At 35.4% G+C, this 13,071-nt stretch overlaps 2 protein-coding genes across 3 annotated transcripts in view; both read left to right on the top strand.

Annotated features, from left to right (window-relative positions):
* Positions 1–3,561, top strand: part of TOGARAM1 (TOG array regulator of axonemal microtubules 1) — a 68,947-nt gene extending 65,386 nt beyond the window's left edge. Inside the window, exons 21-22 of one of the 2 annotated variants that reach the window (XM_016154632.2) lie at positions 1,618–1,704; positions 2,429–3,561. In XM_016154632.2, the coding sequence (XP_016010118.2) occupies positions 1,618–1,704; positions 2,429–2,682 (341 nt within the window). In that variant the 3' untranslated portion in view covers positions 2,683–3,561. The remainder of the gene's footprint in view (positions 1–1,617; positions 1,705–2,428) is intronic. The other variant, XM_016154633.2, reaches the window with a different exon arrangement.
* A 4,869-nt stretch (positions 3,562–8,430) lies between these two features.
* The window catches only part of PRPF39 (pre-mRNA processing factor 39), a 29,381-nt gene continuing 24,740 nt past the window's right edge, over positions 8,431–13,071 (top strand). The window contains exon 1 of the mRNA XM_016154638.2: positions 8,431–8,565. The gene's annotated coding sequence lies outside the window, so the exon portion shown is untranslated. The remainder of the gene's footprint in view (positions 8,566–13,071) is intronic.

Below are 13,071 nucleotides of genomic sequence, written 5' to 3'. Positions count from 1 at the left end.
AAATTGGACTTCATCAAAATTAAAAACATTTACTCTGCAGAAGACTGTTAAGTGAATAAAGAGACAAACCACAGATTGGAACAGAATACTTGCAAATCACATATGTGACCAATAAACTCATCTAGAATATATAAAGAACTCTAAAAACTCAACATTTAAAAAAACAAAAGCCACTCCAATTAGAAAATAGGCAAAAGACTTGAAGAAACATTTTACCAAAGAGGCTATGTGGATGGCAAAGAAAGATATGAAAAGATATTTAACCTCCCTAGTCATTAGGGAAATGCAAATGCAAATTTAGACCATGGTTACTATACCCGTTTCTGAGTCTGCTAGGGCTGCTGTAACAAACTACTACAGACTGGATATCTTCCAAACAACAAACATTTATTTCTCAAGGTTCTGGAGCCTGGGAAGTCCAAGATCAAGGTGCTGGCAGATTCAGTGTCAGTTGAGGGCCCACTTCCTGGTTCATAGTCTACCATCTCACAAAGCAGAAGGGGCAAGGGAGCTCCTAAGACCTCTTATAAGGGCACCAGTCCCATTCACGATGGCTCTACAGTCATTACTTAATCACCTCCCGAAGGCCCCACCTTTAAAAACCATCACTTTGGAGATTGGGTTTCAATGTATGAATTTGCGGGGACACAAACATTCAGTCTTATAGCTAAAATAAAAAGTGACAACACCAAATGCTAACAAGGTTACAGAGAAACTGAATATCTCATACATTGCTAGTGAGAATGTAAATAAAATGTTATGGCCCCTTTAGAAAATACTTTGGCAGTTTCTTAAAAAATTAAACATGCACTTATGATATAACCCATCAATTACATTCTTAGGCACTTAACTCAGAGAAATGAAAACTTCTGTCCATGCAAAAACCTGTACACAATTGTTCATAGCAGCTTTATTTATAATAGGCAACAACTGGAACAACTTGTATGTAATTCAGTGGGGTTAATGGTAAAACAAAATAGGTGACATCCATACCATAGACTACTACTTAGCAATAAAAAGGAATAAACTGTTGACACAGCACATTTGGACTGATCTCAAGGGCATTACTCTGCGTGACAAAGCCAGTTTCCAAAAGATCATGTGCTGTAGGATTCCATTTGTATAACCTTTGCAAAATGACAAAATTACACAGATGGAAAGTGAATTAGCAATTGTCAGAGTTTAGGGGCAGTTAAGAAAGGAGGACTGGATGTGACAATAAAGAGGTAGAACTAGGGAGATCTTTGTGGTGATAGAGTAGAAAAATCAGTAAAGGTAAAAATACCCTGTAAAAGTAGTTTTTTTCTGTTTTTTGATAAATTTACATAGTATCATTTAGATAGAATAAGATGCCTAGGAGATAGGCATCTATCTCTTTTTTATACCATATGATAGTTTCTTTAATAATCTATTATATTTTTATTTCTCATTTACTATGAAAATGTTACTGTTAAGGTTTTATGGAGAATTTTAAATAGTGATTAACTAGGTAAATTAAAGTCTTTTAAATACATTTGCAATCATTTGCATATTTTTTTCTTTTATTGCTATGTAATGGAAAATAATTAAGGTCTCATAACTCTTTAAACACATCTCCATGTCGTTCTTTTTGTTTAGACAATTACTTACTTCTACAGCCATTTTGCACAAAAGCTCAGTTTTTAAATGGAAAAGCAAAACAGGATATGACTGAAAAGCTTGCTGGTAAATATTTTTATATTGTTAATTCTAAAGAAATATTTTATTAATTAAGGATAAATCGATGAGTATTAAATTTTAATTTTAGGATAGCTACCAAAATTCAGTATCATTACCCATGAAGTAGCAAGAAATTGTATAATGATCTCGAGGACCTTTTAAGACTTTTATTTCCAAAATTTTCTTCAAAAGGATTTTATCCTTTTTGTTTCTAGTAAGTATTTAGCCTTCCTGTTAGTAAAAATAAACAGGATAAATAAAAAGAATTAAAATCAAATATTAGTATTCATATAAAACTGCTATTCTAACTTATCTGTTTACTAAAAGGTCCATGGGTCAAAATATACAAATTTTTAATTAACTGCATTTGAAAAACATTAAGGTGAATTTTGAGTTTGTTTCCTGTCTTCACTATTTTTGCCTGAACTATTGTTGTATATGGAATTCTTATACTTGAAGATCCTAATCTTTGGGAGGAAAATTTCTGACTTCTTTTAAGATGCCTAACATTTTAGAAAAAATGGCATTGGGGAGAGGCTATTTTATACGCCTTTTAATTAGCAGAACTTGAATTTATTTTTTATTACTTTTTTCTTTTTTATTAAATGTATTAGAGTGACAGTGCTTAACAAAATTATATGGGTTTCAAGTATACAATTTAATGATACATCATCTGTATGAATTTGTTTTTTAAAAAAACCTTAATGTTTACCATATTTTTGTATTTCAGATATTGTTATGGAACTCTATCAAAGAAAGCCCCATGCCACAGAACAAAAAGTGTTGGTTGTTTTATGGCATCTCTTAGGGAACATGACAAATAGTGGCTCTCTACCTGGAGCTGGAGGAAATATACGAACAGCCACAGCTAAGTTATCAAAAGCACTTTTTGCACAGATGGGCCAGAATCTGTTAAATCAGGCTGCATCTCAGCCACCACATATCAAAAAGAGTTTAGAGGAATTGCTCGATATGACAATTTGAAATGAATTATGAATCTTTCATGAAATATAGTATGATGAACAAAACTGTTTACATGATGACAAATGGAACTTTTTTAAAGTTACATTTTCAGTGCCTGCACTTCTCATCCAGTAAATTAAGTCAATGGCTATGTTTATTTGCAGCCTGTAAGTACACATCTGTCCTATATCAACCCTACCACTTGTACCCATCACACAAAAACTTAAAATAATTAATGTAACCTAATATTCTTGAAATTTGAGGCACATGGAATTAATTCAATTTTAATATTTTTGAGAAAAGTCCTGCTCATTTGCACTATCCTATAAAAATTGCAATTTGTTGCCCTATATGTACAATTAGATTTGTAATTAAAAATATACTTTTTATTATGTAATCATGTTCTTCTATGTCTCATTACTCAGTCTTATTTTATGAAGTGGAAGAAAAGTCATTGAACTATGTTATCGTGCTATTTGTGAAAAATATGTATTTCTCAAATCAGTCTGCTAATATGATTGTGCAGTATTAGCTTGCTTTTGCTGTTTTGTGTTAATGTGATATATTTGCTTACCACTTGGGTTTAATTATCTACGTAATTGTGAAATTTAAAAAGTTATTATAAAGCATGATGACCAAAGTTTTAGGAAACATTTAAACATTTTAAATGCACGTTTAAGAAAACGTGTTGAATGTAACTTCCCTATTTTTTGTGCAGACACTAAATTTTATTTCTATATGCCCTGACATTTATAAAGGTGTTATTTTGCTGCCCAGTTATGTAATTCTCAAAAATAGTGCCAGGCGTTCTATAGCTTTTCTCAGAATTCTTGGGCTATAAGTACTGTATGCATCTTAAAAAAGAAGGAATGTTATAAAATAAAAGGATTTATTTCTGTAGATGTGTGAGTGCTGTCCTATTTTTCCAACTTCCATATATGTTAAAATGGAAAAAATATATATTGTAATATTAACCTATCACTTTTACTCAATATACTTGATATAACATTTACTTATCTTTATTGACCAGGGTTATAATTCTAGATTTGCGGGAAAGTAACTATGTGACCTTACGCAAGTCACATGCCAGGTCTAGGCCTTAGTTTTCTCATCTAAAATGTGAGAGTTGGACTAGATGATTTTTAAGGTCTCATCTTGTTCTAAAATTTTTGTGATTCTATGTTGCAGTTTATTCTATGATCCCTTTATTACAATTATGAACTATTATCATTCTTTTTTACTTTGTCGCTGACCAGTTTTTTAATGTGTTTAGATGCTTTTTAAATTGTGAGTCTTTGTATTAACCTGTGACTTCTGAGGAGAAAAAAAAAATAAGATTTTAATCCATTAGAAGCTAAGATGAAAGGAGAGTAAAGACTTAATTACTTTTTCTATTTATATATGTTGTTTTATAGTTGCATATATACTTTTAATATACTCTATCTTTTCTCCTAAGTGTATTTTATTATGTTTATTATGTTTCTATACTTTAGGTCTGAAGTTGGCAAATATTTTCAGAAAAGGATCAGAAAGTAAATATTTTTGGCTTTATAAGCCATAGACAGATTGTGGCATATTCTTTGTATTTTGTTTTTGTTTTTTTAGCAACCCTTTAAAAATGTAAAAAACATTCTTAACTCAGGCCAAATGAAAACAGACCTCTAGTATAGTTTGCCAACACCTGGTGTAGACTCTTTAACTTCAGTTATAAATCTGAAATCGTCATTAAATTTTGTTTCAACACTTTACAATGTGTATCACTGAAACCATAGTTATAGATTCCCGGTTTTATTAATTTTGACCACTGACCTTGTGTCATTACAAATGTGACTACTAAATTTGCATTGATTGAAGGATAAGGTAAATTTTAAATTTCAAAGGTAAAAGAAGACCATTACTTAATGTATAAGTTTAATTGTCCCTTATTTTAAATAGATGTAGTTTGAATTTTGCCTTGAAAAAAGTACAATAAATACAATCACTACTAATAAGGTGGAGACTTTCTTTCACATAGTCTGTATGCTTGCTTTTGTTATAAAGAAATTAGCCATAATGTAACATAGAGTCCCAAGCTGTAAAGATGGTCTCTATTTCAGTAACTTGATATTTAACATTCAGAAGCCTAGCACTGTGTTATCAAGAACTATTATTAACCCAGAAGTCAGCAAAGAATTGGAGACTGATCACCGATTGAAAGAATTAGAGGGGTAGTTTCATTGAGTAGTGGTTAGCACGTCTGCCTTACATGCAGAAGGTCCTGGGTTCGAGCCCCAGTGGAGCCACAGCTCATATCCCAGGTGTGCCAGGCTCTGGGTGTGTGCTGCAAGTGCCTGGGAGGAGACACCCACCTTCGGAGATCCAGCTCTCAAGGGAGACAGCAACATCCCTGGGTCAGGGGTAGAAGGGGCAGGGGGGCCAAAAAAAAGAACCAAAGAAAAGCTGAAAGCCTGAGTAAATTGGAATAAAGGATGTTCTTTTATAAGTATTGATAATTATAAAAGCCTAACCCCTTTAAAATGTGAAATACTTAAATCACAGAATTAAATGTTCATAAAGTGTCAAAAGAGCCTGACTACAAAATAAGTAATGTCTCTGTCAAATATATATGCACACAGAAAATAGAACTAGAATTATATACACCAACATGTTAATGGTGGTAAACCATGGGTAAAGTAGTTTTTTTCCAGTGTGCTATTCTGCAATTTATATTTTTTCAGAAATAAGCAACATGTATTGCTTATGTAATAAAATTTAAATTACAACAAGTGAAGGTAATCTGAAGAGAATGTGAAAATAAAGGCAATGTGAAGAGAAAAAATATGGTAATAGAAAAGGAGAAACAGTAGAGAATATAAAGTGCTAAGGGATATAGACACATATTACTAGAGGGAGGATAAGTGAGCAAAGCAAGCTATTCAAAAAGTAAAGAGCATAAAACACTTTGATTCAGAAAGCATGGATTTGGAACCCAGCTTTATTATTAACCTGCCAAGCCTTACATACATCCTGGAGTTGTAAGTTCAAAAATTAAAATGAGATTCAGTATAAGAAAACATTTGTACACCTTGAATTCTCTATAGGTAACTTATTATCAGCAGCAAATGAAGATGAAGGGTGAGCAGAAACCTTACAGAAATCTTTAGTACTAGGATAAGCTAAGCCTACTTATTGCTAGTTAGCTGGCTGAATATGTCAAATGAAGGCAAAATCAATTAATCACTGAAGTATTATTAATAATTTATTGTCTTGTGTACTATAAAAGAGAAAAACTCTTAATTCATACATAAACTCTTTGGGCAGAATGGTGGGATAAGAAACTTAAAGGCATTAAAGTAAATTGCAGATTTAGCAAAGTACCTTTTTTTTTTTTTTTAATATTGGAGCATAGAATGTGCAAGAAAGACATAGTTCAAAAATAGAAAGATCTGGTGGTACCAAATTATGACCAATCTTGAATGACTTTTTCACCACTGTGCTTAGAGTAGTACCTTGACTTATACTGAGTGCTAAATACATAGTACTTGAAAAAATGGTATATGATATATAAGTTTGAAATTTATTTTGGAGACAGGAATGTTTTCAAGATTGTAAGTGGTGCATTTAAAATAACCAGTAGCAAAGGATTAGTTAGATGGAGTAAGAAAAGGATGTAGGCAAGGAAGTCAATTTGGAAGCACTGATCCATAGCCCACCTTCAGCAAATGGATTTCATTAAACATGCCAGCCTAAAGGGTTGATAACATCTGCCTGTGCAGTGTGTTGAAAAAGATTGTGAGGTTGGAGCAAGTTTCGATGGGAAGGAGTGTCGTGATTTATGTAGGGTTTAAAGCCAGACTCTCTATATGTAGTAAAGGTCTAAACTACAGTAGAAGCAGTGAGAATTAAAAGAATGGATTTGAAAGGTATTCTGGTGGTAGAATTGAACTGAATTGATGATAAAGATTTGGAAGATAAAGAAGTCAGCAGTTAATGAAGTTTGCAACTCTAGTGAATTTCTCTAGCGAGGCTTTGCTTTTTTATTTAGAATAGAAGGTCCTTCTTATGTGCTTCTACCTACATTTCTTTGGCCACACTTAAATTCAAGGGAAGTTGAGAAATTGAGTATGTTAATTCCTAGCCTCAATAGTTGAGGAAGATAATAAGGAAGGTAGTAGGAATGCATATGAGTGGTCCTACCTATAATCTGTTATATTCTATATCCCCCACTCTGATAAACCACAATGGCAGCCTATGCTCCCAGGAATTCATATTACTTTAGAACTAGTGTCCAATAAATTCTGAAAAGTCAGCACATTTTTTCCAGTGTGAAGTTACCTTGATAAGTATCCAAAGATATCTTTGGAGAAATAGTAGTTATAGGACAGAAAGAGTTCATCCACCCAGCCCTTAGCAGAGCCAAACACTAAACACCGAAAATAGTAGAGAAATATTGGTTATTTTATTGATGAATGGTGACATCCAGGAGAACAGGAAGCTAATGCTAGTATGAAGGCTGGCATGATTATAAAAGACTGTATTTTCAATGCTAAAACATTTTAATTTTTCTTGTAAGTAATGGGGAAACCCAGGAGAGTGGAAGCAATAGCACTGGCTTGAAAGGTAAGATATAGAAAACTAGAGGAAAACAATGAATCTGCCCTGAATAAAGTTGAAGCAGATGAATTTTTGTAACCTGGCTAATTACAGGAGGTTGGGATCTTGGAGTTCATCTTATTTACTGATGAAGAATTTGAGATCACCTTAGGAAAAGTTAAAAGAATCAGTAAAGGAGTGAAGAAGGTGGTGACATTCAGAGCCATTAAATGGCAGTGTCTGTCGCAAACTCCACCTGTCATCCCAATATATCACTCTTAATAGCCCACTCCTTCTTGTAGTAAACATCTAAAAGTTGCTGGTTAAACCAGTAAAGATAACATGGCTGAAGTGTCAGAGAATCCAAAAAGTTTAGCTTGAAGAACAGGAAAGGGAAACCTGCAACTAGATGCAGATTGATGAAAGTGAATGTGGAGGGTAAAAAGATTACTTCTGATAATTGGAAGCAAGGGTTGTTGAAATTTATGATTAACAGGGCTGTGGACAGGAAACATCATTATGCAGAGAAATACTTTTGGACTCAGATTCCAGAGGAGGAAGTTACAGCCCAGCTCTGATACTACTGAACCTTGAACAGAAGAGGGCCTGATTAGTGCTGGGTGAACTCCAGAACCTTGCAACAGAAACAGGAGAGGCCAGACTGGGGGGAAGAAGTTATTTTTTAAGTGATAAAAGTACAACTTAAGAAGGTTGCTAAGACTGTCAACAGAATTCCAGAGGATGATTTTACATATCCCTCTAATATTCACTTCCTTAAGCCCCTAACTCCACTATTGTTTACTCTTCAGGTAGCCTGAGTAGACTGTGTCCATATACTATTTTGAGATTTGGGGGTTTAAGGATGAATTTCTGTTCATTTTTAGGTAAAGGGGTAAACCCTCAACAATTGTTAGGAAACTTTAGATTTTCCCAGTAATAGTTTTCTTTGGGCGGGGGCTGAGCGCTGTCTGCATTTGTGATCAGGGCCCTAAACACTCTTTAGGCTTGGGAAGTCCACACACAGCCCGGAAACTGAGCAGGATCTGCGGCCCCGCCTTCGGTGCCGGCGGGTGGGGCCGGGCCGGGGCCGGGGCGGGGCCAGGACAGGGCTGTCCCTTGGACCCTGTGGGAGGCCGTGCCTGCGCGCCGCGCAGCCACGTGACTCCTTCGCCTCCTGGAACACCGGCGCATGCGCGCCGCACTCTCGACGAGGCGGCCGTGGCGCTGGCGGCTTTCTTGCGGCGGCTGTGGGGACTGAGACTGTGGAAGTGCCATCGTCGGCTCTGTTGGCCCAGATTGCGGCTCATGTCTTTGAGTCGCATCCATCGTCAGGTCAGCTGGGGTGGGTGGGCGCCTTGGAATTAGCTGAAGAGGGTGATACGCTGAGCGTGAAGGGGCTCGCCTTGTTTCAGGCCTCACTTGGGCCTCACAGGGCCTCTCTCTCCCGCCCTGTTTGCGGCCTTGCCTGGCCTCAGCGCCCAGCTGTCCATTCCTTTCTCCTTCCCACCTGTTGGGTGGAGCAGTGCGAGGATTCTTTTCTTAGACCAGACATTTCTCTTATGGGTGGTTTATGACTGGCGGGGAAATGTGGGCCTCTACACCTTGATTTAGGAAGCGATTTGGGAGTAAGTCTGAAGCACTCGCTTTCCCGAAACCTGGAAATCATTGTGGCTGGGACGTCTGGAAGTGGAAGGGGTTCAGTAGTATCCGCCAGAAGACTAGGAGAATATAATACAAATTCTGTTAAAGCCTTTAGGCTCCTTGTGAAACGCGTTCTGCGTTCTGACTGCATAAGCCACTCTTTTGGGACCCTGAGTCAAACACCCCAAAGATCTACCAGAGCTTTTGACAAGATAGGATAAAAGCAGAAAGAGTAAACATTAACAATCCTAGTAGAATCTTTTAATGAAATTTATTTAAGAATAATGTTTACCTTTTGTGGACAGAAACCAATACTGATGTTTTTCTCGAAGTAAAATTACATCTTTAAGTTAATAAATAGTACTTTAAGTTAATAAGTAGTACTGCTCTTAATGTATGATTGGTGATACCATAATACCACATTATTTCATGCTATTAAACTGTTACTTTTTAGTTTGATATTCATGTTGCCTTCTCTTTAAGGTCTTAAGATTATTTGGCAATTGATCTAATCTGTTAAGAAATATTTAAAACTTTCCTACATCTGGCAAGGTTGAAGGTTAAGAATGCAAGCCTTGTAGATGGAAGTATGAAGCTTCTGTTGGAACTTAAGTGTTTGGGGCTTTGTGAGCCTTTAAGTGGATTAAAAAAACCCAGGCAACTACTGTCACGTATTCCCCGCACCCTCCCCCTTATAGCTTCATTGTAGAGTTGCAAAAGTTTCCACTCTTACACTCTTCAGCATTTGGTAGGGAAAAGGAGAATGAAAGGAATTCTACTAAAGAAGACTAGTTGTTAGACTGCGAACTCGAAAATAATTGGGCGTTGATCAAATTCTAGTTAGTAGGTGCAATGAGATATTTAAAGTGAGAATTGAAAAGCAGAAAATTTTTAGTGTCATTGGTATTTGGTACTGTTTTTTACTTGCTTAGCTATAGTTGAATAAGAAAAAGAATTTTGTAAATCAAATAACAAAAATGGAGTGTTTTTCAAGAGAAAGAACAACCTTCTGTGGTATGTTAACAATTCTGCATAAAGCATAGGATTTATTTTAATAGCCAAAGGAGAAAGTAGTAGTTCCAGCCAAATGATGATTTTTAAAAAAAAAAAAAACCTGAAGGTGATGCAGACATTTATGCAAATGTCTGTCTGTCTGTCTATCTATCTATCTATCTATCTATCTAGTCTGTTCTATCTATCCATCTGTCCATCCCAGTTCCTGGAACCTAATAAATTTTTAATGTGTGAAAACTTAAAAAAAGTCTGTCTGTAACCATTCTACTTAACCTCTGAATACAGTTGCTAAAACAAGTGGTTATGATAGTCTCTTTTCTTAACAGCTTGAGTCTTAAAAATTGACTTATCTGATGAGGCACAGAGTAACTTATAGATTGCAAAGCTGGTTGATTTGTATTACTCAAACTCCTAACTCTCAGTCCATAGCGATGTCTTCATATTTTTATGTGTTACTCTGTTTATGAAAAGAATAACCACTGGTATGATTTTGAGTACCTCTGTGGCCATTTTCTAGATGAAAGATGAGTGGGTTTAACAGGATTGTAAGAAGTAGGATTCTGAATATATTTGCATGTGAGAGAAAGGGAAGAGTCAAGGATGACTCCAGGATTTTTGACCTGAGCAACTGGAAGGAAGGATGGGGAGGATCATGGGTAGAATGGGTTTTTTGGGAGAGATCAGGAGTTCACTTAGGGACATTTTCTAATTTGAAATGACTGCATATGTCCAGATGATGTCATGTACCAATTGGATATATGAACCTGGAATTTGGAAAAGAGGTCAGGGCTGGAGATAGAAATTTGGAATTGGCATATAATTAGTATTTAAAACCATGTGAGATTGGGAGTTAATGGAGATAGAGAATAATAGATGACCAAAGATTATGTCTTGGGACACTCTAACATTAAAAGATTATGTGAAAGGGGAGTACCCCATCTGTCAGGAAGCTGTCACTTAAGAGTAGGACTGATAGGGAGGTGGGGTTAACACCAGGAGATAGTGTGATCTGGAAACTAAGTGAAGAAAGTCAAAGAGGAGTACATTATCAGCTCTAGGAGTGTGTTGAATGAGAAATCGTTAGCTGAGGACAAAATCTTGGGTGCTACTAATTCTTATGGGCCTGAGAAGAAAACTTATAAAAAGTAGAGAACAGAGATTAAGAAGCAACTATCTTGCGAAAATGGTTGGAAGAAGTGATCCAATTCAAGAATTCAGGGTTTGACTTTTTATAGGAGCTGAGCTACTTCATCCATTGTGATTAAGGAAAGGATAATGGTTATGTATTTCAGCGACTAAAGTAGTGCTGTAATAGAGATACAAAACAAAACTTTGACAGTAAAAAGGAAGGAAAATTAGAAATGAGGTGAAGGGATTGGGAGGTTGGTACATAAGATATTTACTTCAAGGTATAAAGAATTTAAAAAAAGGAAATGGAGGGTTAATAGAGATCTAGTAGGATAAAGACTGACAGACCTAGTTGTGGCAACAAGGTCATTATGAGAAATTAATATTTTCATTGGAGTGATATGGGCTGGATTTCACGGTGTACCAACATAATGATTATTTTCTTAAGAAAAATTGTGGAGAACACCATTGTTCATGATTCTTTCAAATAGCCTTTAAAAATAATTATTTCTAATTATAGAAATGTCACTTTTTATATTTCTCTTATCAGCAACTTTGTTAATCTAATACTTCTAATAATTTGCCAAGTCATCATTATTTTTTTAAGAGAAAATTCTAGAAGTGATATTGGTAGCTCAAAGCTGTGGTTAATTTTCAGGTTTATAGTACATGCTGGTGTATTGAATTTCGAGAATATAACCCAAGGGAAATAGCTTTTAAAAAATTTACGTGAGGGTGTTTACTGGGATATACTTAGTAAAGCCAAATTTTAGAACTCAAACCAAACTGAGGGTTTTTAAAGCATATTCAGCCATGCTGCCTTTCTTGTTGATCTGTGTTTCTGTGAACATGCCAAACAAGCACTATCTCAATGTGCTCTTTCTGCTGCCTGGAATTTTCTTTTTCCAGATAATACGCATGACTGGCTTTCTTACCTCATTCACTCTTTTGTTCTTAGCACTTGATACCATGTACATATTGTAAGCTTATTGTCATTTAATCTCTATCCCCCCACAAAAATGTCAGCTCCTTGAGAACAGGGACTTTATTTTGTTCATAGCTAAATTTCCAAGTGCTTGGAACAGTAGTGTCTGACACACAGAAATCGATCTTTGTATTGAACGAATATTTTTACACAAGGAAATGAAAATGTTAAATGAAAGTTTAGCATACAGTAATTTATATGCCTAGTTTCAGTAAAATAAATAATAATAAAGGATAAACCCAAAGAACAGGAGGAGATATCAACAGATGAGAACATTTTGGAAGAAAATGGATGGACCAGTTTTAACTGATTAACTTAGGTTTTCATTTTTCTGTGTTTAGCTGTGTCTGCTGAGAGGAAAGTTAGTAAGGAACATGATGGATCTTCCCACAAAACCCCAGAGAGGCCCAGGGATTTTAGGTACCAAAGGCCTCTGAAGATGAGAATGCTGAGTGGAACTAAAAATTGGAGGATTAGTTGAAAATCTGGCATAGTTTAGACCTGAGATTTTCCTTCTTCATCTACTATAGCCAGCAAAAAACTGGATGTTTACTATTTGAAGAGAGTGGAACCATGAAAGTTTTGGTGCAGCTGTTGGGAGATTGCACAGGGGTGAAGTGTCTTAATTAAAATAGGAAAGCGAATGAAAGTTTATATATTGAATAGTGAGATCACTAGCCCTGTTTGTCTTCTTTTTTTCCCAGAATGCTTGTTGCCTTCCTTATGTATATTTAAATTGAAGCATTCTCTTTGAGGAAATTTAACCCAAAGGAAATGATGTAAAACACTGACATTTAGTGGGATCCCTCCAACAGAATGCCATCCTGCACTGAGGCCCATAAGTTGTCTAGTTTCTAATTTGTTTTTTGATGCCTCACACTTCTTTAACAGAATTTGAAGATCATTCTACTTGAGAGACCCAAATAATTAAAAAGCATTAAGAAGAGAATAAAATTTAAAGTAAATTATAGGAAGATAACAGGAGATAATTGCACCAGAGAGACAGGAATAGGAGACTATAAAATGGATTATTCAGAGAATTAAAAATGGAAGTTAAAATTTTGATTCAT

This window comes from Rousettus aegyptiacus, unplaced genomic scaffold (assembly GCF_014176215.1).
Source record: "Rousettus aegyptiacus isolate mRouAeg1 unplaced genomic scaffold, mRouAeg1.p scaffold_m13_p_3, whole genome shotgun sequence".
Taxonomy (NCBI): domain Eukaryota; kingdom Metazoa; phylum Chordata; class Mammalia; order Chiroptera; family Pteropodidae; genus Rousettus; species Rousettus aegyptiacus.
This window is presented reverse-complemented; position numbering and strand designations above follow the sequence as displayed.